Below are 25555 nucleotides of genomic sequence, written 5' to 3'. Positions count from 1 at the left end.
AGTTTCACAAGGTCTTTAGCCTTCTCTGCCAAAGTGTGCTGGTCCCTTCCTCATCAAGTTGCAAATCCCAATATTCCACACATTGAAGTGTGTAGATGCAGTGAACATCAAAAATGAGGAAAACCAACGATAAGCACGTGAGGCAATTTCTCGATGGCAAGGGAATTTAACCTAGACCCAACTGCGCATGCGTCACTGGCGTGCTGCTTCCGGCGCAACAGTCCTACTTCCGGAAAGGAGCGAGTGAGTGAGGGGCGGCTGTCTTTCCGCCTCTCTATGGTCCCTTCCCGGCCTCCGCCATGAAGATCACGCGGCAGAAGCACGCCAAGAGGAACATGGGTTTCTACAAGTACAACTTCGGCTTCCGCGAGCCCTTCCAAGTCTTGCTGGACGGGACCTTCTGCCAGGCGGCGCTGCGTAACAAGATCCAGATCCGAGAGCAGTTGCCGGGATACTTGGGCGGCGCGACGCAACTCTGCACCACGCGGTGAGTCGCGTTGAAAAAAAAAAAAAAGGAGAGGGGGGCGGGCGTCACGTGGCCCCGGGCGCGCGCAGCAACTTCTCAGAAAGCTGCCGCTCCTATTGGTGGGCGCCAGGCAGTCGAATCGACCGTTTGTGCTGCGCGCGAGCCCCTCCGCGCGCACGGCCCCTGATTGGGCAGGGGAGCTCCGCCCCTGACAACTGATAGGCTACACAGAAGTGTCATTTTTTTATTTCACTCAGCCTTGAGCAAGCATCTCTGTTCTGGAATTCCAAATGCTTCTGAAATAACGTGAAAGTCCTATTAATTGTACAGGAGCCCCTTCTGGCAACCTCATGTGCAGCAGATTCAGGCCCATTCTACACTGCCATAAAAATCCAGAGTATCTGCTTTGAACTGGATTATATGGCAGTGTAGACTCAGGCCCTTTAAAGGTAAAGGTTTCCCCTGACGTTAAGTCCAGTTGTGTCCGACTCGGGGTTGGTGCTCATCTCCATTTCTAAGCTGAAGAGCCGGCATTGTCTGTAGACACCTCCAAGGTAATGTGGCCGGCATGACTGCATGGAGCGCCGTTACCTTCCCGCCGGAGTGGTACCTATTGATCTACTCACATTTGCAAGTTTTCGAACTGCTAGGTTGGCAGAAGCTGGAGCTAACAGTAGGCGCTCACTCCACTCCCCGAATTCGAACCTGCAACCTTTCGGTCTGCAAGTTCAGCAGCTTAGCGCTTTAACACATTACATCCTGAAGGGACTCGGGGCCGCTTACATGGGGACAAGCCCAATTAACATAGTTAAAACATAACACAACAAAATTCATAAAACAATATCATAATAGACCAATATAAAACAACACACAACATAACACAGTATAAAACACCATCAAACAAACCACCAATGGTCTGAGTAGTAAACAGTTTCCGAGGGGCGGGTGGACTAGTTGCAAGGACATGGCTGATGGATGAAGTGCAGAAACCAGATTAAGAATGGAAGGCAGTATGAGATATTTATTATTTATTTATTTATTATTTACAACATTTATATCCCGCCCATCTCACCCGAAGGGACTCAGGGCGGCGTACAAATTGGCAACAATTCAACGCCTACACATAATTAAAACAGCAATGAAAATCCAATAAAACAATTAAAACAATATAAAAATATAAAACATATGATTAAAATCCATTCCTCCATAATCCTCTTGCTGTAGCCGTAAATCAGTCCGGGGTCGTCTTTACCATTTAATCTTCGAAAGCCTGGGCACATAGCCATGTTTTCAGGGCTTTTCTAAAACTCAGAAGGGTTGGGGCGTGTCGTATTTCTCTGGGGAGGGTGTTCCACAGCCGGGGAGCCACCACTGAGAAGGCCCTGTCTCTCGTCCCCACCAGCCGTGCCTGTGAGGCCGGCGGGACCGAGAGCAGGGCCTCACCAGATGACCTTAGGGATCTTCTTGGCTCATAGGAGGAGATACGTTCGGACAAGTAGATTGGGCCAGAACCGTTTAGGGCTTTATAGGTCAAGACCAGCACTTTGAATTGGGCTCGGTAGCATATCGGCAGACAGTGGAGCTGGCTTAACAAGGGGGTGGTACGCTCCCTGTAAGCTGCCCCAGTTATTAATCTGGCTGCCGCCCGTTGTACTAGTTGGAGCTTCCGGGCTGTCTTCAAAGGCAACCCCACGTAGAGGGCGTTGCAGTAGTCCAAACGAGCTGTAACCAGAGCGTGGACCACCGTGGCCAAGTCAGACCTTCCAAGGAACGGGCGCAGCTGGCGCACAAGTCTTAGTTGTGCGAAGGCTCCCCTGGCCACCGCTGAGACCTGGGGTTCCAGGCTCAGCGATGAGTCCAGGAGAACCCCCAGACTGTGAACCTGTGTCTTCAGGGGGAGTGTGATCCCGTCCAACACAGGCTGTTACCCTATTCCCTGTTCGGCCCTACGACTGACCAGAAGGACCTCTGTCTTGCCTGGATTCAGTTTCAATTTGTTGGCCCTCATCCAGTCCGACACAGCGGCCAGACACCGGTTCAGGACCTGAACAGCCTCCTTAGTGACAGGTGGGAAGGAGTGACAGAGCTGGACATCATCTGCGTACAGATGACACCGGACCCCGAAACTCCGGATGATCTCTCCCAGTGGCTTCATGTAGATGTTGAACAACATGGATAGACAACTATATCTCTGGGTAGGGAGCAGTAATAAAGTGCAAGGACTAGACTTTAGGCCATAGCTTCAACCAAAATTATCTGAGGAACTGCCTAGTCAAAGGCCACATTTTTATATCTTTATGGAAGATGGACAGGGTGGGTGCCAGTCTAATCTCCCTGGGGAGAGAATTTCAGAACCAGGGGGCCACCACCAAGAAGGCCCTCTCACTCGTCCCCACCAACTGCACTTGTGACGGGGGTGGGAGCAAGAGGAGAGCCTCTCCAGACAATCTTAGAGATCGTGCAGGTTCATAGGGGAAGATGTGGTCGCGAAGATAGACAGGTGCCAAACCATTTAGAGCTTTATAGGTGCTAACCTGCACCTTGAATTGAGACCGGAAACTTTATCGACAGCCAGTGGAGCTGTTTAAACAGATAACAGATAATTTGCTCCAAATAACAACCTGGCCGTCGACCTTTGCACTTATTGGAGTTTCCGGTCCATCTTCAAAGGCAGCCCCACTTAGAGTGTGTTACAGTAGTCCAAACTGGAGATAAGTAAAGCATGGACCACCATAGTCGAGTCAGACTTCTCAAGATATGGTCGCAACTGGCACACAGACTTTAATTGTGCAAAGGCCCTCCCGGCCACCACCGACATCTGAGCATCAAGCGTCAGCGCTGAGACTGCAGACCTGTGTCCTCAGGGGGAGTGTAACCCCCATTGAGCACTCATTGTCAACCTATACCCCTATCTGCCGAGCGATTGACCTGGAGGAGCTCTGTCTTGTCAAGATTAAGCTTCAGCTTGTTAGCCCTCATGCAGCCCATCAAAGCAACCAGGCACTGGTCCAGGATCCGAGAGGCTTCCTTGGAATTTGGTGGAAAAGAGTAGTAGAGTTGAGTGTCATCTGTGTAAAGATGACACCGAACTCCAAAACTCCAGATGACCTCCCCCAGCGGTTTCATGTAGATGTTAAAAAAGTATGGGGGATAGAATAGAACCTTGCGGTTAATCCCACATTGATCTGGGATAGAATAGAAACTTGCTGTATAAAATCCTACATTGAACTGGGTTACATGGCAGTGGGGATTCAGATAACCCAGTTCAAAGCAGATATTGTGGATTATCTGCCTTGATATTCAGGGCTTATATGGCTGTGTGGAAGGGGCTTCATATAATCCAGCTCAAAGCAGATAATGTGAATGATCTGTTTGGATAATCTGGATTATATTGCAGTGTAGAAGGGGCCTCAATGGCCTGCATAAACAGAGAGGCTTTTATTTAGTAGCAGAAAGAAAGGAGAGGGTGACAAGCTACTTTAGGCCCCTTCTACATTGCCATACAATCCAGATAATCAAAGCAGAAAATCCATATTATCTGCTTTGAACTGGATTATATGAAGCCCCTTCCACGCTGCCATATAATCTAGATGATCAAAGCAGAAAATCCACATCTGCTTTGGCTGGATTATATGAGTCTATACTGCCATATACTCCAGTTCAAGGTGGTTAACCCAGACTTTATATGGCAGTGTAGAAGGGGCCTTAGATTCCTATGAATTCTCAGTTGTGTAAATAAATGAGCACAACTCCAAAGGAGCTGCTGCAGGATGCCTGCTGTCTTCAAGGCTTAGCTCTGTTTTCCATGTTGTAATATGGTAATAGTCTTGAAGTAATACAATTAATTGAAGTTCTCTTTGTTGTTACCATTCTTATCTCATTCTCCCTTTAGATGTGTCCTCAAAGAACTGGAATCCCTAGGAAAGGAGTTGTATGGTGCGAAACTGATCGCACAGAGATTCCAGGTCCGGCATTGTTCTCACTTCAAAAGCCCAGTGAGCGGCTCCACCTGCCTGCTGTCCATGACCGAAGGTGACAACCCACATCATTATTTCACTGCCACACAGGTAATATTCACTTAAACTACCATTGAAAAAATACCAAATTTCCCTCATGACTTGGAACTAGTTACTGACAAATTACTTTTAAATTGGCGTGTTCAGCATTCCCCATGGCAGTGTTGTTACAGCAGGTATGGGCAAACTTTGGCCCTCCGGGTGTTTTGGACTTCAACTCCCACAATTCCTAACAGTCTACTGGCTGTTAGGAATTGTGGGAGTTGAAGTCCAAAACACCTGGAGGGCTAAAGTTTGCCCATGCCTGCTGTAACAGTATATTTATTTAGCTACAGTTCTTCATACAGATTTTTCTGAACACTCTTCAAAAGCAATGTTAAGGGGGACTTTATACAGATGTTGCCATAGACCAGTTGTCACAGACAGAACGCCACCAAATAAAGTTCAACACAGTTTATTAAAGTTACAGAACTGAAAAAATGCCCGTAAGAAACAAAGGACTAGGCAAACACTTGCCTTCAATGTGAAAAGATACAAAAAGACTCCGCTGGTACTAAAAACGGTTCAAAAGATAAACCGGATTAAACAGGAGTTTAATCCGGGTTAAATCAAAAATGCTTACTTCAGCCTGGCAATTTAAACAAACAAAAGTTGATAAACAAAGATTCAATGTAACACAAATAACTGGCAGCAGATTCCTCTCTGCTACTCAAAAGCTACAATTGAGTAACTAAGGTTGTTACTCCTCCGTGCAACGAGCGAAATCCGGGTCCAGGCACATCAATTAGGGTAGCAACGGTCAGCAGGGTCCCAATCCGGTCCAGGGTCGAAAGCCAGGTACAGACGTCTTTAGTTCACAAGATCCACCGATAGCCATAGAAGGGATAGTCCGAGGTCGTAGTCAGTCAGTCAGTCCAGTGTCAATCCAGAGTAGGCAATTAATGTCCGTCAAAAAGACGACGGAGGTCCAAGCTATCAAGATTAAACACAGGTTGCACAGAAAAAGCCCACACAGTTCCTCCCGCCGTCTATGCCCAGTGTCCTTGGTAACTTACGTATTCAGCAAACGAATCACACCCGTCTTCAGGAAGTTCCCCAACAAGAGCCCAAGCGTTCGTCCAGATTACCTTGCCCAACGCAATTAGCCATTGATTCTAGACCCCATTTTATGCCAGTTCACAACTCCTCATCGCTGTCAGCTGCTATCCTAATTCCAGGTGCCTCATCATCATCATCCTCATCAGAGCTAAAACACCTTTGACTACGCCCCACAGCATCCCCAGCTGTGGATCCCGTTCCATCCCTCCAGCCCGTCCACGGGTCCGATCCTGCAACCCGCCAGTCGCCTCCCATGCTATCATTGCCGGCGGCACCCAAATCCTCCCTCACACGAGTCCATTCCATGTCATCCTCCTCAGAGCTAACCATCTCTTCCTCCATTCCCTCGGTAAAACCCTCAAAGGAGTCTTCGTCTGTTGGTTCTGCAAATAAGTCCCGGAGTCGTTTCCTTTCGCGCTCCTCAAGAGAGTCTGACTCTCGAGGAGTCTTACGACCTCGTCTCCTAGTATCGGAGCCAGAAGGCTCAACCATAACACCAGTGGTGCTCAACCTGTGGGTCCTCAGGTGTTTTGGCCTACAACTTCCAGAAATCCTAGCCAGTTTGCCAGCTATTAGGATTTTTGGGAGTTGAAGGCCAAAACATCTGGGGACTCACACATTGAGAACCACTGCACAGTGCAGTTCCAGTCATATAAGACAGTACTAAAATTGAGTTTACCGCTCAACCTCAGAAAAAGGCTTTATGGAGTTCAAGGGGGCTTGGGTTTACTCATTAAAAAAAATAAGCCTAGGATTGTATTCCTCCTGTAAGAAGCAACGGGGGATGGGGGACATAAGGCTTTCCTTTCAAGTGACGGTTTTTTTTTACAAGAATAAACACCCTTGTATTATAATCATTTATTTATTTATATAGCATCATTACATGTACATGTCACTTTACAAGTAAAACCAAGTTCCTTACATTCAAGCAATGTGAGAGGGGACTAAGACCTTTTAGTGTGGATTATCTGATTTGATAATCTGGATTATATGGTAGTGCAAAAGGAGACTTAATCCATCAGAAACTGCATCTTCTTCTCTCCCTCCAAGACTAGGACACTGGCATTTTGGAAGCTAAGGAAGGTTTATATTGCACTCTAATAATAATAATACACTTTATTTATATTCCACCCTTCTCCCCTAGGGGACTCAGTGCAGATTACAGCATTTACATACATAGGCAAACATTCAATGCCTTTACAATCACATGAGACACACAAACACAAACAAATATTAAATAAATATTAAGCTTTAAAAACATTTAAAACCTATTACAATTATTGTGGAGACTCGATAATTAAATAGTATATTTTACTAAGATCAGTCATCAGTGATAAACATGAGCCAGAGAGAAAATTAAGAGAGGTCTCCACAAAATAAATTAAAAAAATAAAATAAAATCTCAAAACAAAACAAAACAGAAGTATCCACTAAATCCCAGGAGAAACAGAGTTGAAAGTTGAGTGACAACAGAGAAGTCAGCGGGCCCAAGCCAAGCCCTGTTTCTGTACTAAGTGATGGTCAAAGGAGGGCTGGGTGATAAAATTCCCCAGTACTGTCGTCCTATAAGGGATCAGTGACTTGAAGTTACTTCAGGCAATGGATATCTAGTAGCGAGGTCACTGCATGGTAAAACGGCTCTGCTGCACCAACTTCTCCAGGTTGATGCTTGGCAGTGGGAGGGAGGGCCAAGTGGAGCACAGTTCAGGGAAATTACAGCACTCGTTGCTCTCACCGGTGGTCGGGTCTGTACTTCTGTGGGTGAAGCGTCTGTGTATATGAAACCTGGAGTGTCTGAGCTTCTGTTGTTTTGTGTCTTTAAATATTTGATAGGATCAGACTCTGGCAACAAAAATAAAGAAAAGAGCTGGGATTCCTCTTCTGTTCATAATTCAGAACACTATAGTTCTGGACAAACCTTCTGCCGCATCTTTAGCCTCTGTGCAAGCCATGCAGACCAATAAACTTATTCCAGAGCATCAGAAAGAGAGCATTTCACGTCTGAAAGAAGAACAGGGCCTAGTGAAACCCTTGGAAGCCAAAAAAAGGAAAAGAAAAAGGATTGCTGGTCCTAATCCTCTTAGTTGCCTGAAGAAGAAGAAAAAGAAAGGCCAAGAGGCAACACAGCCTACAACAACAAAGAAAAAAGTGAATAGGAAGCGCAACAAAAGGAAACCGGAAACAACAGCAGGGATTGTGCAGCCAGGATCACAGAATGCTGAAGCATAAAAAGTTTGGAAAATGATTGGACCTGGATATTATTTGAACTTTGAAAAATGACAATATGTTCTGCTACTATAATATTAAAATAAATATTTGTATTCCCTTTATTTTAAAAAAACCAACTAGTTCTATAATTCGGTGCAGTAATTTTATAGTGAATTAAAATATCCTCTTTCCTGCATTACTTTTTTCAACTCATTTTGTAGAACTGTATAAGAATAGCTCTTTCATAAACTTGTATTTGAAATTGCAAAACTGGGAAAGTTGGGCTGGAATCAAACAAATTCACCAATCAGATGGCATTTCACACAATTAAATACTGATGGGCAAATTGTGAGGTCAATATGTTCATTATCTCTTAGTTAAAATATCAAATTGATAAAGCAATAGTTTAAAAAGATCAATATTTCTTTCAAATTGGGGTTTCTTCTGTAAAAGTGTTCCCTTTTGCTGCCCCCTCCCCCAAATGTGGTTGTTTGTAGATTAATTTAGACTTATTATATACCCAGAAACTAGATTCCTGTGTTCAATTGTTTTTTAAAAAAATGTATATCCATGTTCTAGTCATTATTCCTTTTAAAGAGGAAATCAAACCCATCATTGGTTCTCTCCTATTTCTATGTTTAACCAGGACTTAACAAATATTTAGTAGTGATTTACCCATGCCTATTTATATTATATTTGAACTCTCACATTCGGTTGACTTACAAGTACGGATGGCCTAAATATAGGTTTAATTGGTTTGATCTATATATATTGGCATGTCTATGACTTGTTTTCACAAGGTTCTCTGAGACATGGTTATTTCTGCCACTGAAGATCACAAATTGCCAAATATGGGATGGTCAGCTCCATTTTCACCCCTGTTGTTTAGTTGCACCAAATAGCTTCCATACAGAAAAGCCTTCCTCAAAGTTTGGCAGCAGGAAGGTAAGTAAATCCACTGATGCTGGAGTATTCCATGGCAACACCTGGGTGAAGAATGCTTTTTGGGGAAGACATCAGAGATGGGATACCAAAGTCCCTGGCTAGGCCTCCACATTTCCCACCCCTGATCAAACAAATTCTACATTAATTACAGTTTCATTCCATAGCCAATTTATATGATTACAGGATCAGAAATAGATTATCCCTTAAATAGAAATCCTTTATCAATCCTATCTATACACATTCTAGTTTGCTTTGCATATTCTTGAGTGGTAATTGTTCAATATTTGTCTATATCATTCTGATCACTCTGGAAAAAAAGTGATTAATCGGTTCCCTAAAGATAGGACACAATGCATAGTATTAATGCAGAACACTGGAAGATGCAGTACTAGAACAAAAGTATAGAATAAATAGAGAAGGCTGGAGAGTGTAGATCTCTAGGGAGTGTGGGGAGGTTTAGGGTTAGGGTTAGGGTTAGGGTTATGCCGGTCAGCAACTTGGAGTTCAGTCCAGTCAGTCTGCCCCGGAATAATGATACTTTAGTTAAATTAGAAATACTCTCCACTAAATATATTGAATTGCATCTGTAGCATTTTGTTTTAGGCTTAAACAGAGACAGTGGGAACTAAGTATAAAATGCATATAGACTGTTCTGTGTGAAAGAAAGTGGGATACAGCAATTAATTAAATGTAAAAGTTACATAAATCATTTTGCTACTCAAGAAATACCAAGACTTTAGAAATCCGTGAAGGACTGGTTTGAATAACAAGAAATCCCAACTTTATATCATTAAGGGCTACTAATTTTGGGTTCTTAAGTCATGTCGCTATAGCTCTTGTGTACATTTATTTATTTCTGTAACAATGGTTGCTGTACACTTGATGGTAGTAATCTAAACAGGCTTGGTTATAAAGAATCTGATGTATGACAAAATGTGAATGATCCTAGAATTTGTGTGTGCTCACACATGCTCATAACTTGTAATGACTCATGTATTTACAAATGTTTCCTTCAGTATATTGTTCAAAAGAACCACAGACTGGTTCAAAACCCTACGTCCATGGACTTTGTAATTTTAGCCCATCTCTGTATCGGGCAAGCCCCCACCATCATCTGACTCCTGTAAAACTTCATAGTGCAGCTGTGTGACCCAATTTATTGTGCTTAATTGCTCTGTTGAAACAGTGTTCATTGTGTGCAGCAGTGCATGGGGAAGAAGTTTTTCATCTGTTCCTGACCAGATTGACTTTGTGGGATAGTTGACAAACGACAATCATTAACTTGGGGAAGCAATAGTCACAGGAGGAAGCCTTATGTCAGATGGTGAAAGTGTGGCCTGCAGGCTGTGTGCTGTTGCAATGCTATTTTTGAGGATCTTGATACCCCATAACATTCCCAATATTAAAAAAAAAATAGGTATGGTGCAATGTGGTATCCCAGTTCTTTTGTCAAGTGAAATAAACATATAGGGCTGTATTCTGTATGGCTACATAGCGTTTTGGTGTGAAGTGCATCTCAAAGCCCTGCATTTTGTTATTTTTAGAAGAAATGTCATGCAATGCCTTCATCTATCACCTGGAATCGATATCATAGTTGTACCTGTTGGCAACATTTTTCTTTTCTGTTCTCGAAGAGCATAATGGCTTGTAGACCAGCACCAATCCATGGGCCACTACTTTAAGTACAGTAGAGTCTCACTTATCCAACACTCGCTTATCCAACGTTGTGGATTATCCAACGCATTTTTGTAGTCAATGTTTTCAATATATCATATTTTGGTGCGAAATTCATAAATACAGTAATTACTACATATTATTACTGCGTATTGAACTACTTTTCTGCCAGATTTGTTGTATAACATGATGTTTTGGTGCTTAATTTGTAAAATCAACCTAATTTGATGTTCAATAGGCTTCTCCTTAATCTCTCCTTATTATCCAACATATTCGCTTATCCAACGTTCTGCTGGCCCGTTTATGTTGGATAAGTGAGACTCTACTGTAGCACTTCCAACAATCTTCTTGAGTAGATAAGAAAATCAGATTCAGTAGAAATATGAAGCCAAGAAGGGTACAGTTTTAATAATCCATAAAAGTTAAATCTGAATAATAAAAGACACTCCTGTTTTCCATACAATATGGATACCTCCTGCCCCACCCTGGAGCATTTTGTTTTCTTTCTTGATGCCCTCAGACAACTGCACTTTTGAGATTTGCTTTCAGCAGGACAAAATGCCCTTCTGAATTTAAAATAATAAAATGGGTGGGGGAATGGAGGCGGCTCATGTTTTTGCCACCTCTGTGTTACTGTTGCAAATTGCTAAAGGAATACCTTTCCTTCATTGACAGGATTTTAAACTCTGTGCTTAAAAAATACTGGCAGGAGCAAAGCTCTATTTTTCAACCCAGAGAAAGTCAGTATTGAAGTGTGTATGAAATTGATATTGCTCACTGTTTATTTAGGTCAGACATTAATTCAGACTGAAATAATAGAACTCAACATTCATCAGTGGTCTCGTTTCCCTTTTTAAATGCTACTTGTCTGCATTTCAGATTTCTGCATTTGCTTTTAGTGCAGTTGCCAGTCGAGCCAGACACCCTCTGTAATTACATATATAAGTGGACGATGAGTGACAGCCACATCCGTATCATGCTTCAGTTCACACAAGAGAGAGCAGGCGGTCTGCAAATGGGGATTGCTCCTAACAGATGCTGTAATTTCACGCCTAGAGGCCCCAAGATTTCCCAATTCTCTTCAAGCTCAGTCAGCCATCAAGATTATATAACTTGCCTTCTTAAACAGCTTTTAACGTTTCTCTTAAAAAAAAACATTTTCTAGATTGAAAAGTACATTTGTTGTTTTTTAAATCCTTCTTTTAGTTCAGCCAACATTTTAAAATAAATAAAAATTTTGATTTTATTTCTCTGCAGTTTTACCTTGGTGATGTACCTGGGAACTGTAAAAACAGGTGATAGCTCTAATTCAGCAGAGCAAATTGTGCACTTAGGCTCCTTCTACACTGCTTTAAACTGGATTATATGAGTCTCCACTGCCAGATAATTTGGGATAAGCAGATAATCTGGGATCAGATCCTGGGATACAGGATCAGTGTGGAATGGGGCCTTAATCACTGTTTAACTAACCGTTATCGTTTGAGCAAAAGCTGGGTTTTTTTTTTTACATATAGCTTTATTATATTTTGAAGCCTACTAAACAAAAACTACACTATAACCACTATAAAAATAGAAAAACAATTACTAATTTATCCACACTCACTCATTCAGAGAGAAAATGAAGGTAAAGGTTAAAAGAAGGTAAAAGAGCTGGCTTTGGCCTTTAAATCCCTAAACAGTTCTGGTCCAGCTTACCTATCCAAAAACATCTCCCTTTATGGGTCAGTTAGAGCATTAAGATCAACTGGGGAGGTCTTGCTCTCAATCCCGTCGCAGGTGCGATTGATGGGGAAAGACAGAGCCTTCTCGGTGGTGACCCCTCAAATGTAGAACTCCCTCCCCAGTGAGATCAGTTTGGCCCCCTCTCTCCTAGTGTTTAGGAAACAACTCAAGACCTGGTTATTCAAGCAGGCATTTAGCAAATGACAAATTTGGAGACACCTGGGATTGTTGCAAGGCCTAAATGTTTTATGTTGTGTCTGTGATTTCTGTCACAGTCTTATATTTTTAACAGTTTTTATTCTATTGTCATGTTGTTGGTATGATCTTTGATGTTTATATATGTGAAGCATTGAATTTTACCATTGATTATTTTGTGAATCGCTTTGAGTCCCCCAGAGGTGAGAAAAGTAGTATATAAAGGTACAGTGTTCCCTCACTACTTTTCGGTTCACTTTTCGTGGATTCGCTGTTTCACGGTTTTTCAATAAACTCTAAAAGACTATTACAAATCATAAAAAATTACAATTTACAGCCCAAGGAAGGAAGGAAGGAGAAGCCAAAGGGAGAGAAAAGGAGCCCAAGCGGCAATGGGAGAAGGAGGCAATTTATCAACACACGATTGGTCGATAAAGACTTAAAATAGTGTATAACTACTAAAATAATGTATAAATATTAAAATAAATATAGCATCCATACTTCACGGATTTTTACTTATTGCAAGTGGTCCTGGAACCTAACCCCAGCAATAAGTGAGGGAACACTGTAATACCTAAATAAATAAACTTTCTACCCTCCAAAGTCCAAACCAAAGGCATAAAAGTAGAGGTATCACAAAGTCTAACTACATAACTACCTTTAAACAGGCAATAAAATGCAGTTTTCCAAAGTATTGTCTTTCTTCATTACAAAAGAAAGTTCTCAGTATTTTTTTTAAAAAAAGTCCAGTTAGAATAGACAATTTATCTAGTTCTGCAATTTCAAAGATCTTCAAAACCCAGAACTCTTTGGTTGGAAGATTGGTATTTTTTGACCACACAATCACCTCATTGCCAGAATCATAATAAAAGTTTGAAATTAATGCCATTAATTTGCTAATTATGAAAATACTGATAAAAAATAGTTCAGTTCTGAAGTGTATTCATATCTTGCATTAACATCTGTACCAGCTTCCAATATTTCTTAGTTTTATCACACGTCCATCCCATATAAAATGTATCTTACTATGTTCCACATTTCTAGCATAAAAATTTCACCCCTTTATACATTATGTACAATCTTGCTGGAGTCAAGTACCACTTTTATACATCCTTTTATAAGGGGTTTCTTTACATTGTATCACAGTATATATTTTAATTAATTGGCCCACATTTTCCCCATTGCTCTAACTATATATTATAACCAACATTTTGGACCCATTTGACCAAAACGTTCCTTAACTTGTCCACTTTTAAATTTTATTTGGAATCTTGCAAAGTACATAGGCAAGGGTCATATAGGAGCATCTCTGTTACCTCCAATAATTCATTAGATTGCAGAATTCCCTAACTGGAATGGCAGGCTGCAAACTAAAAATAGGCCAGATTAATCCTTTGATTGGGAGCCCCAAGTACATAACTAGCATTCTTCCAGCACAATTTTCTTCCCTATTCATACTCCTGCCTTGCCTGAATACTGAAGATGGCCTCATGCTAAATATTGCAAAGGGAAAGTGCTGAAAGGGAAAAAGTGTAGTGTGGCTTGACATTAATACAAATAGTTTTACATTAATATGAGCACTTCAGACAAAAGGCACAAAGGGGAAATAATAACTCACCCATAAATTTACTTTTCATTGGTAGGCCACATACAGTGGCATTTCAACCCAATAATAATTGGGAAAAGCTATGTGCACCAGGGGTTGAGCTATAGTCTCAATTGTATTTGTTGTGGAAGATGCAGGTATTCCTCTGGGATCTCCAGCTGACTTTTCCAATAGTACAAGATGAAGTGACTCCCATGTTCATTTTTTCACCTGTGCTTAGCCAAATACCGTTACATGTTAAGTCATCTATCATAAAACTTCTTAAAGGGTGGGTTGCGATCTCATTTGGGGTTGTTATAGCTTTATATTGGGGTTGCAAAAAATTTCAGAGAGGGTGAGGCCAACAGTGAGGCAAAGGAGGGAGGAGGGAGTAAAGCGTCCTCTTCTTGAGCTGGACCGTTTCTCCCTGGAACCTTGTGGCCTCTGCTTGTCTTACAGAGAAAAGGGAGGAGAATAAGGAAGGGAGGGCTTTGCTGAGGCCTGTGGGAGAGAAAACACTCCTTCCACCTGTGTGTCTGGGTCTTTCCTTCCCATCTTGAAAGCATGAGTTTTTCCCCCTTTCCTTCCTGTCTTGGGAGTCTGGGCATGTTTCTTTTCCTTTTCATCTTGGGAAACTAGCCTTCCCTTTTCTTTCAATCTAGAGAATCTGAGGAGTCTCTCTTGGAAATCTGGAGGGAAGAATGTCTCATTTCGAGACATTTCCTTCCCTTCCCATCTTGGGAGTCCAGGGTTGGGGTCTCTTTCCCTGCTGTCCATTCTGCAGGCTCTTTTGTGCGAGGCAGATTCTGGACTGGATTCTTCCTTTCACCCATTTTGCCTCCTGACTCAGGTGTCCCACTTGTCCTTCACATTCCTTTCCTTAATGCCTCAAACTTGGTGCTAATGTATCTGCCCATGAAGTCACTGGCCATGAGAATTTATTTCCCTTTGAATTCTTTGTGCAGATTGCTAAAAAAATGTTTTTAAATAAATGTACAATTTGTTTAAAATAAATATATGATTTATTATCACTAACGGTTTGATATGTATTTTATATATCTGGGATCACATATATATTTCTCGGACAAAGTGTCGAGTTAAAAAGGGTTAAGTGGCCCTGGTCTCTCAAACTTGAGCCCAAGGTGGCGAACCAGCTGTGACTTTCCCTCAATGAAAACAGTAATTCACAGTGATAGCTAGTTTGCCAAGTTATTCAGTGATCTGCTTAGTTTCTTACCTACCCTGAAATATTTCACTTCCAAAGAAACCATTCTCAGAAGTCAGTCGAAAAAGTTTAGAAACAACATCCCGCTAACTGGTGATCTGAAGGAAGCAGGCTGTACTTCACATAGGTAGGTAGGTAGGAAGGAAGAGAAAGGGAGGGATACAACTCCCAAGTCATGGGTGCAGGGTGTTATCTAGTCCAACTGGCCTGCTGAGTTTTGATTTGGGAAACAATAATGTAGTGACTTCACAATGTAACTGCTTGTAACACAACTTTTATTAGAAAAGTTATACATAACAGCAACTATTTTCAAGAATATTAACCTTGAAAAGTAACAAGAACAGACTAAAACTTTAACAAGAAACTAATGATCTCTATAATTAAACATTCAAGTTATCTACAATGTCTTTGTACAAAGGGGGAAATTATGGTTATACAGGCACATCATGTCAAAAATAAAGCTGCAGTAACTATTTTATACAATTAACTTTCTCAAGAATTATTAAAACATGTTGCAAATTTTAAAACATTCACATAATTTTACACTTGGGCATACACTGAAATCTCAATCCCAGAAGAGAATAATTTCACAAAAGTGCCAACATTTAAAATCAGAACCTTTAGTTATTTTACTCTAAAATGTTGACATACCTAGCATCAACATATTCACATGATTTCTGGTGTGGCCTGGTCATGATAATAAAGCTTTTATTCTTTAAAAATAGTAAAACCAAATTGCAGGCCCTTTGAAAAGCTATTCAGTGTTCCATGAGTGTGCATTATTGGAAAATACACTGTTACAAAAGTTGTAAAACTCTCTGGAGATCTATTATTACACAACAAGATTACGCTCAATAAATGCAATTTTACTTTCCTCTAAATATACATCTGTAGCGTGTCTCCTTTCAGGCCCGTGGTGTCCCTCTATTTATTTTTTGTTTTTAGAAATACAACAGACCAATCTAGCTACCAGATTTTTTTTAAAAAAGTGAAATTGCTTGTAATCTGAAAGTATGACATTTCTAGAAAGCTTAAAAAAATCATAAATGCTCAATAAGTTTTAATTTAAGGGAGGAAGTCTATTGGTGCCCTAACAAAACTGTCCAATCCTTACAACTACATGCCAATGGAAATGGACCACAGTTAGAAGGAATGCAATATTAAATACCAACGTTTTGTCTTTTGCATTTAAAGAAGTTTGGATAAGGACAGTATTTTTCCAAAGGCATTTAAATTTATTCCCAGAGCTGCTTAAATCCTATTCTAGAGATACCATGGCACAGCAAGGACTCCTGCCAGGCACTAACATTCATATTGGCAGCTCCAGGAGCACCATGAGAAGCAGGAAGATGAAAACACTGAAAGACATTTCATACTAACAATTCACTACCTTCAGGGAGGCAGGGAGGGAGGGAGGGAGAGAGAGAGAGAGAGAATGCATAAGTTTGGCAAAAACTGTAATGAGAAAAAATAGATTGGCCATTTTGGATCTTCTCAAGTCGAATAAAGTAGGATTGTAGTTTATTGAGCAAATAATTGTAAAACAATTTATAAATCCTAGTTACATGCACCAATATTGCACACATCTGTTCTGAATTGTTTTAAAAACACTCTTTATAAGATCCTTGAGTTACTTTCTCTTATCACTGCAGCTGGAACTCAAGTCAACCAGTGCAGACATTGCTAGAAACGTAGAAGTGGTAAAATGTAATAGAAAAAACCTCAAAAGACAAAAGTCAATGACTGTACAAACAATGAGTTCTAGTTTTATTCTTTTGTGGGCCCTACACATGGGACAACGCATAAGCACTAACAATGCCACCTATACAGAAAGCTGAACATTCAAATAATATGGAATCTTGGACCAGGAGTGGCAATGATGTCACTGTATGGTTCCTCCTGCGTCAGCTCAATAGCTTGTTGTTTTTTAAGTACCAAGAAACTGTAGAATTTTGCTGCTGCTTGCTTGCGGTTTGTGTTCCTACATAACTCAAGCAAACTGATGGATTCTGCTCCCGTCTTGGCAAGCGCTCTCTGAAAACACAGGAAACAATTAGATGCCATCATTTCTAAGGTTATTCTGAATCTTTACTTGTAAAAGCGAACCACAAATAAGGTTACTGGTCAAACACTAGCAAGAACTCCTGCCATTCTAAGACACCTGAAAAGGCCGAGGATGTAATTTTGAGTCTTTGAAACTGCAGCAAATGTTTTGCTGCTTCTCTCAATGCACTGTATGGTTGTCAATGCCAAAGACTTTGGTGGGATGTTACACTAACCAAGAAGGATCAATGAGTCCATAATTAGCTCAGAAGCCGAGAAGTGATTAAGAAAGAACAAAAACAAACCTGGACGAAATAAATTACTAACTTATTTCCAGTATCACATAAAACATACAAATCTGTGTGTCTGTCCATGTGCCTTCAAGTCAACTAACTGCTGACCTATGGCAATCATATGACTATCACAAGGTTTTCTAAGGCGGACTATTGAGGTGGTTCTGTCAAGTCCTCCCTATAAAATATATAGCCTAAAGCACTTTGGTGAGATGGATCTACACTGCCATGTAATAGTTTCAGAATGCCATATTCTACAATGTCACATAATCCATTCAATGCCTCCATTTACAAATGTGGAATAAGTAGTTTTCATAAATCAGGGGCTGTATAATTTTTAGGAACAGTTAGTACAAGAGAACCAAATGAGTGAGGAGTTGTCCTGATCCTCTGCTTACAGCATCTACCAAAATTTACACATTATTTTCTTGTAATACCAAATACCATTGCATACCTGAAGACCATGAAGCATCTGTTGAGTTCTCTTGTTCCATCGCCTTTCTTCTTGATCCTGGTCACCCCCTGTACCATCTTCCTCCTGCAACCAGTCACATTTCAGAAAAGGTTCAGACCACCCCAGGCAAAATACAGAGAAGGCTGATTCAATTTAAATGCTACATAATCACTTCACACAGGGCTCCCCATTATCATGTGCCAAGGACTTGGTGAACACAGACAGTAGAAATGTATGTAGGAACCTGAACAAACCCTGGGATTCATGGGCCCATCACAATTAAGGTTTCATCTGTGCATCCTTAGGCAAGTCACATTCTCACTCTCAATTCCCACAGCCAAGAAACTATTTTAAAAGTGGTTCAGGATTATTAAGAAGACCACTGAAGCATTTTGCAAATGTGTTATGTATCATAACGGCAAGTATAAATAGGAAAGGGGGCAGATGGAGATTTTATATTGACATCCCAGCTGGATAGCATACAAATGACATGTCTAGTTCAGGGAGAAATAGACTCAGTTCTGCTAACCAATAGTGATACCTTAGGTAGCAGTCATCAAAGCACTCCTGACCATCTTTACATCTGGTTTTTTGAATTGTCACCAATAATTTTTGAAGGTTTTAGCACAGATCTTTCTTATTGTATTGAAATAACACTTTAAACACAGCTTTCAAATACAAGCCTAGTCTTTCAAGCAAATACTAAAAAACATACAGCACAGACCTCAAAATATACAGAAATCAGTGCCCATATGGTTAAAAAATACTGGAATCTATGTTTCCCTCACAAAAGAGTGCTTGCACTTTTCTATAAGAATGTGACATGCTATGAGGATGAATATATCCCTAAAACTGTGACCGTTTTTCTTGTAGGCATAAAATGAAACTGCCCCAACATTTTAAAACATCTAGCATAAGGAGAACGATCTTGAATTTACAGGTTCAAAAAGGCTTCCACATTTTATTTTAAACAAAGCTTGGGACCCATTTGTTTCAGAACAGTTTATAACTTTTTTACCACAACTAAAACAATAAAAGAAACTGTACTGAAGAGTAGAATGGATGAATTAATATAAAATGCACAGTAACAATATTTTTAAGAACACCAAATCTGAACATTCTGCCCTATTTGACCAAATTGTTTTATGTTCTTAATATATTTGCCTTATTATTTTTCATAGTTTTTTTTTAGAAAGTAAATCAGTTCCCTTGATATGTGTGTTCTTGGTGTATTTTCAAAGAACAAAAAGTGCAATCTGTGTGCTTCAGTCATGCAAAGAGTGATATATATGTTAAGATTCATTAGGAAAAAAGTCCAATACAGCTATTAATATTGCAATGACAAATCTCTTACACAGCATATTGTGCAAGTTATCTACCATGCTGCTACACTCTGTTCTTCTTTGTGAAAGTCTAGCTCAGGCATAGGCAAACCCAGGCCCGTAGGTCAGATGCATCTCCTTAGGGTTGTTTTTCTGGCCCCGGTCCCTGGAGCCAGCCATGTGTCACACTCTCCTCTTGGTAGGAGGATGCAGGAGCCCATTAGGTTAGGCCCGGAGGAACAGCCCATTGTGGGCAACAGCAAGGGAAGGCAGGTAGCAGAGCAGCTGACAGAGGGAAAGGAAGGGGTGCCAGGGAGGGAGAAAGTGCTGCCACTGCCTTTGCAGAACATGCCTCCATCCTCTTCCCCCTCTCCCTCCCCTCCTGCCTCACACTCACTCTATCTTCCTCCATTCTCTTCTGTCTTGCGCTTTCCCTTCTTCCCTTCTGCCTCGCACTCTCTTCCTCCTTTCTCTTCTGCCTCATGCTCTCTCTTTTTCCCTTGCACTTACTTGACCCCCACAAAGCCTCAGCCCCTCCACTCCGCCTCCCCAGCTCCACCTGCAGGGACCTTTCTAAAAAGTTTGTCCATGCACGGTCTAGCTTATCACTGTGGGAAAAGAAGGTTGGGACTACTTTTTTACTTTCTTTTTCCCAATATAGGGACTAAAAACAGCTAACAGTATAAAACGATGCTCTCAAAACAACGCAATACATTATGATATAAACATAACATTTAAAAAACAATTCCACCATTTATTATAGTAAAACCAGCAAACATTACAAATAGACAGGTTTTACTTTTACAAAGCTCTTTATATGTTTTTTTTTATCCAATATGTGTCTGTAGGGAGGCCTTATTTTTGAATGAAGTTCCCTGAAATAAAAATAAATGAAGTAATCCCAAGCACACATTTACAGGATAATAGTCTAAGTAAGATTTTCTTTACTCATCTTACTTTCATAAAACAAATGGCTGGCTTTAGCTTCTGTTCTATATTTAGTAGCCGGCAAATGAGAAGCTTCTGGATTTTTCTGCCCTGGCAACTACAAACCAATAGGCATAACTCCTGTTCTATCATTCACTAAAAGCAAGCATTTGGAGAATTGAGAACCATGAAAGAATGAAGGAAATAATCTGGCCCTTTCTCAGAAGCAGAAATCACAACAGATCTGAAGGAATCAAACAAAGCATCTGTAAAAGCAACCTTAAACTCACTCAACCCCAGCAAAGAGATCTCATCAGAGCACTCACGATACCGTCAACTGAATTCACAATTTTTCAAGTTGGAACATTTTATGCATCTGAAGACACATTACTGAAAAGATTAAAGTGAATCTAGGTTCTGTTTCTACATGTTTAATCATAAAATGCACTCTTCATTATACAGTATGTTTGACTGGCAAGTAGGAAATTGAATAAAAGAGTCTCAGTGCTTACTTCTTCCTCTTCTTCCTCCTCCTTTTCTTTTTCCTTCTCCTTCTCCTTTTCAGGCAAAAGCTCCAATTCAGGGATAAGCTGACAGATGTTTTGAGGCTCTTCTGGAGGCAATTCTCCTGGTGGCATTTCAATCTGTTGCAATGGTTGAGCCTGAGGACACAGAGATGTTAACACCTGGATTTAGGCAAACAATAGCACATTTGATAATATTTTAATTAAAAACTTTCTTTTTCAAAAACCTTATACAAACTTGCACAGAAGTTTGATAACGTGTCTCCCAACGGAAAAATACTTTTCTAAAGGAGTTTGTTGTTTGTAGTTTGTTTTTTGTTATCTCTTCCCTACTAGTATATTATCAAGATAGAATACTTTGCAGAAAGATAGCTTGAATTACTACCAAGCATAGGAGAGACAGAACCAGTGGTAAACAATTCATATCTGTGAAATAGCTCTGTATACTGCTGCAATACCGAAATTGTTAAGACAAGATGACATATGCTGCTATTGTATAGGCACTGGAGAATGAGATTCCAGAGCTGAAATCTAAAAGGTTGTTGGGTGGAGGAGAGATTGGATGTTTGAAACCAGCCACTCATCTTCCGAGTAATAGGTAACATTCCAGTTTATGAAACTTACAGGGTGGGGTAAAACTATCTATATACTTTTTATATGTACGTATTTTTGAAAAGTACATAAAAAGTTTTGTTTTAACAAGTTTTAAAAATCATATCAGACAAATCATTTTGGAAAGATGCAGTTGTAAATCTGCATGCAAAAGCCTTCTCAAACTCCAACTTGATATCCCTATTACCATGGCATGTGATTGTTGAGTGGATGCTCTTACTACTTCCACATTTTCTGGCGTTCTAATGGCACTAGGTCTGCCAGGGATTTTTTCCCAGTGTGGATCCAGTTGCCCAAAGATTAGAAATCTGTAACAACTTATCAAATTAAACCTACCACATCTCTCTATCATCACTATAGCCCACACAGTGCCCCCTTGAAATATAATAATAACAACAACAACAACAACAACAACAACAACAACAACAATAATAATAATAATAATAGATATCTTTATGCCCCACCCTGTATTTTAGACTGTACGTTCTTGGCAGGGCCCACTGTTTTTGGTTGTTTAACTAGTAAAAGCACAAAACACGCTGATGGTGCTATAAAAACAAGCAACACTTTACCTACATCATACTTCAAAGGTAGCACTGGAAAGCAGACGAATTATACTGCCCAAGTTTTAACTCATCCTGCTATCCTAATGTAAGTGTTACTTTTGCCAGAAGCCTTTAGGACCCAGAGTTTTGAATAAGTACTTTCTTTATGTTTTAATCTTTAAATAACAGGAACTCAAAACACAAAGTAATTATGCCACAAATTTGTTTGACAAAAACACATCAAGACTTTGTTCTTTTGCTCACAGGCAGGACAGGTTCTGGTTCCACTTGTGCAGCCTTTCGTTTTACGCCTGTTTGAGGGGGAGGTGGCGGCATGACAGATTCATCTAAGTTGGATCTGCTGCTTTCCATTATGGACTCCTGAAGGAGACTTGGCTCTTCCAAGATGGTTTCATCTATAACACAAAAAAGTTCAATGAGTAAAGGCTTATTCAAACTTGCTAAGAATCTATATGCCTCTTTATTTGCCATCTTTATAACTACAGTAGAGTCTCACTTATCCGACTTCCGCTTATCCGACACTCCGTATTATCCGACGCCATCTAGTGGCCAATTGGAAACATTGCATCCTTCACTCAATCCAAGGTGAGAGCTGTGGCTCTTTCCCTTTCGAAAAAACTGGAAGGAGGAAAGCGCATCTCCGAAGGGAAGGGAGGGAAGGGGGGGTGAATCATCCCATGGGGGGCCATTTATATGCGAGGGAGGGAGGGAGGAGGGGGAAAAAAGGAAACGCATGGCTCTTCCTCCCTCTTTCTCTTGGTGCAGACAGAGCCTCGTGTCTCCAAACCGGCCTTGTTTCCAAATCAATGGCTCGTGATTGGAAGGAAAGAATGGGGAGAGAGAGAAGCCAAAGCAGCTGGCTGCCTTCTGTAATCTCCTTACCTGGGTGGGTGGGCGGAGGACCCCCCTTTCCTCCTGCACACACACACACATTTTGCTCCAGATCCCCCCTGTCTCTCTCCTTCCTTTTTCTCCCCCATGCACTCTTCTTCCTCCTCCTCCTCCCTCTTCTCCCTCTTTTACCCCTGTCAGCCTTGCAGCAACTTGCACTTCTGTCTTCCTCCTCCTCCTCCTCCTCTTTTAACCCAAGCAAGAATCATTAGAGGCATAGCACCCTAGAAACACAAGAGACCCCCTCCTCCCTTCAGAGGCTCTCCAGCCCAGCCCCGTTCTGCCAGGCTGGAAGGCACAAGCCAAGCCCTCCTCCCAACACAGAGCCACCCAGCTCCAGGTGAGATTCTGGAGACAGTTGACCAATATCAAATATTTAGCAAATTTTTGTTTCCCAGTGTTGCCATTGCTCTGCTCAATATGGGATTCTAGAGATGATTAATCTACAGTATATTAGTGTGTTCCCAGCTTCCAGGGGTTTTGTATTTCAAACAGGATGTTTTGGTGCTTAATTTGTAAAACCATAATGTAATTTGACATTCAATAGGCTTTTCCTTAAACCCTCCTTATTATCCAACATATTCGCTTATCCAACGTTCTGCCGGCCCGTTTATGTTGGATAAGTGAGACTCTACTGTATATTGCAATTACCACATGTTGGTGAGATACACATACCTTTACATTGCTAGAAAACTGCTTTTAGCCTATACGCAAAATGCATCGAGCAACACAAAGCAGCTACAGGTTTTGAGCATTAAACCACACAAGTTTTAAAATAGTTACTGAAGTCTTTTAACAGTTGAAAATAAGCACATATTCAAGAATGTAAGACACTAAAGAAACACAAACCAATAACACTGCGCTGCTTTTCCTCTCTGGGTACTTCTGGATTCTCAAAGTCTTTAAGAAACTCATCCAGATTATCAGCTTCTCCTCCTTTCCTCCTCTTTCTGAGCTCTTCTGGTACAAGAGGTGTAAGACAGCGAGTAAAAAGCTAACAAAAAAGGAAAAACATAGCAAAATAAGTTATGCACAATACATATGTTTTTAAAAAACAGCTCAAAGTACCTTGCGTTATTTAGTATTAGACCACTAGACCACTGTACAAAAATGTTTAAAATAAGTTATTTTTTAAAAAAGGGGCTCAGCACAAAAGTAAGACATGATAAAAGAGAACTCATTTCCTATGGGCTTTTGTTTTGTTATAATGCATTTACGAAGTGCAGTGGTTTGAGTGAGCATTAAGTGATGAGTCTGGGGCCAGGGTTGGCAATGAACTGGAAATGACCTGAAGGCACCCAACAAAATAATTTAAGGACTGATATATACCATCTCGGTCCCATGCAGGGATCTCTTATCCTTGTTTAGGGGTAAACTGAGTGCAAGGACATGCCTCTGCAGGTACAGCTGACTTTCCACATTTTAGGATTCTGATTATTCATGTATTTAAGTAAAACTATTCTCTCTAGGAATTCCTAAGTCCTCCAATGGCATATCCAGGAACAATAATCTGGAGATTTGACCAGTTTATCAGAGTCTTGCTAAGGATTTCACAGATTCCTAGAGAGGACATCTTTCTAGAAACTTCTAGGTCCTCCAGTGAGATTTTAATGACAATTCCCAGGGTTTTCTAGAGAGGTGTTTTCAGAGATTTTTTTCCCAAGTTTTAATTAATGATTTTTTTAAACTTTCATGAGGGGTCTGTTCACCTAATACCAATGAATACGAAGTTGCAAGGTCAATTCAAAAATGTTGCTGCATGTATGCTAGAATGTTGCATATTGAGTTCAAACTAGACCAGGCTCTGTAACTGTGTTTAATTGAACATTGTTACTTAATATACTGTTAAGGCTAGCAAATGCCCACAGACTACTTCTGGTGAAGGGATCTCCTATTTATTCAATCAGCTGCTCATTTTAAAGTAATGTTTAGTTCACCTTCAGAAGTCTGTTATTCCACAGAGGCTGAGCAGGAAGAGAGAAAAGCTTTTCAACACCTCCAGTTTCCTTCCACATCATTAACTTCTTGGTAGGAGGTGCCAAATCCAGTGTAGTGACAATATCAGAGTAGTCACTGAGTTGAGCTCTGATAGTCTTGCTGTCAAGTTCCTTCACGCTGTCTACAATCAACTTCCTCTTTCTCTTTGCCTTTGTTTCCTTAACTAGTTGGAAAAAAGAACTGTCAAAGCTCCTGGATACAATAAAGGTAGTCATAAATAGAATGAAATTACGGCATTAGCAGTTTTAGGATTCCAACGTCTGAAGACCCAATGGTTCAATTACTGAATGAGAATCGACACATATGTAAATTGCACTGATCCAGTACTCTTTTTGGGGATAACAACAGGACCCAGACATTGCAAAAACACCTTCAATTAAAACAACCAAGGTTTGAGTGATTAACTGCCATGGTTGAATGCTGTATGTACTCCATGATAGTCAAGCTGGCTTATTGAAGTTTATGACATGGCAGTAACAAGACCACAGTTTACCATATACTAGTCATAGCAAATGAAGATAATTGTTCTCTAAATGACTAAAGAAAACACCCAGCCCTGTGAACCATACTAAAGTTCTTTACGGTCACTGAAGTAGCCAGTGTAACACAGTGGTCTGAGTGTTTGGACCAGAGTCTAAAATAACACTCAGCTGTGGAAATCCACTGGGTAACCTTGTGCAAATCATGTTTTCTCAGCCTCAGAGGAAATCAAAATTAAACCCCCGGGAACAAATCTTGCCAAAGAAAACCCATGATAGGTTTGCTTTAAGACTTTTGTAAGTTGGAAATGT

The 25555-nt window shown here is 40.6% G+C and overlaps 2 protein-coding genes across 2 annotated transcripts in view; one reads left to right on the top strand and one right to left on the bottom strand.

Annotated features, from left to right (window-relative positions):
* The first annotated feature begins 202 nt into the window (after positions 1-202).
* On the top strand, positions 203-10161 carry utp23 (UTP23 small subunit processome component). Its single transcript, XM_003219462.4, has 3 exons — positions 203-487; positions 4359-4533; positions 7414-10161. The coding sequence occupies exons 1-3, from the start codon at positions 300-302 to the stop codon at positions 7807-7809; spliced, it is 759 nt and encodes a 252-aa protein (XP_003219510.1). The 5' UTR covers positions 203-299; the 3' UTR covers positions 7810-10161.
* Positions 10162-15392: 5231 nt separating this feature from the next.
* The window catches only part of rad21 (RAD21 cohesin complex component), a 28635-nt gene continuing 18472 nt past the window's right edge, over positions 15393-25555 (bottom strand). Inside the window, exons 9-14 of the mRNA XM_003219448.4 lie at positions 24704-24927; positions 23616-23760; positions 22119-22270; positions 20686-20835; positions 17925-18008; positions 15393-17168 (exon numbers count right to left, since the gene is read on the bottom strand). Of these exons, the coding sequence (XP_003219496.1) occupies positions 16977-17168; positions 17925-18008; positions 20686-20835; positions 22119-22270; positions 23616-23760; positions 24704-24927 (947 nt within the window). The 3' untranslated portion in view covers positions 15393-16976. The remainder of the gene's footprint in view (positions 17169-17924; positions 18009-20685; positions 20836-22118; positions 22271-23615; positions 23761-24703; positions 24928-25555) is intronic.

Source organism: Anolis carolinensis, chromosome 4, assembly GCF_035594765.1.
Source record: "Anolis carolinensis isolate JA03-04 chromosome 4, rAnoCar3.1.pri, whole genome shotgun sequence".
In the NCBI taxonomy this organism is placed as follows: domain Eukaryota; kingdom Metazoa; phylum Chordata; class Lepidosauria; order Squamata; family Dactyloidae; genus Anolis; species Anolis carolinensis.
The sequence above is the reverse complement of the archived record's forward strand: the minus strand, read 5'-3'. Positions and strand labels throughout refer to the sequence as shown.

What these genes read in the sequence shown, in the direction of transcription:
- utp23 (XM_003219462.4), top strand. Translation starts at nt 300, where the DNA reads ATGAAGATCACGCGGCAGAAGCACGCCAAGAGGAACATGGGTTTCTAC. An exon ending in ACGCAACTCTGCACCACGCG is followed by an intron (nt 488 to 4,358) that starts GTGAGTCGCGTT and finishes TTCTCCCTTTAG; the next exon opens with ATGTGTCCTCAAAGAACTGG. An exon ending in ATTATTTCACTGCCACACAG is followed by an intron (nt 4,534 to 7,413) that starts GTAATATTCACT and finishes AATATTTGATAG; the next exon opens with GATCAGACTCTGGCAACAAA.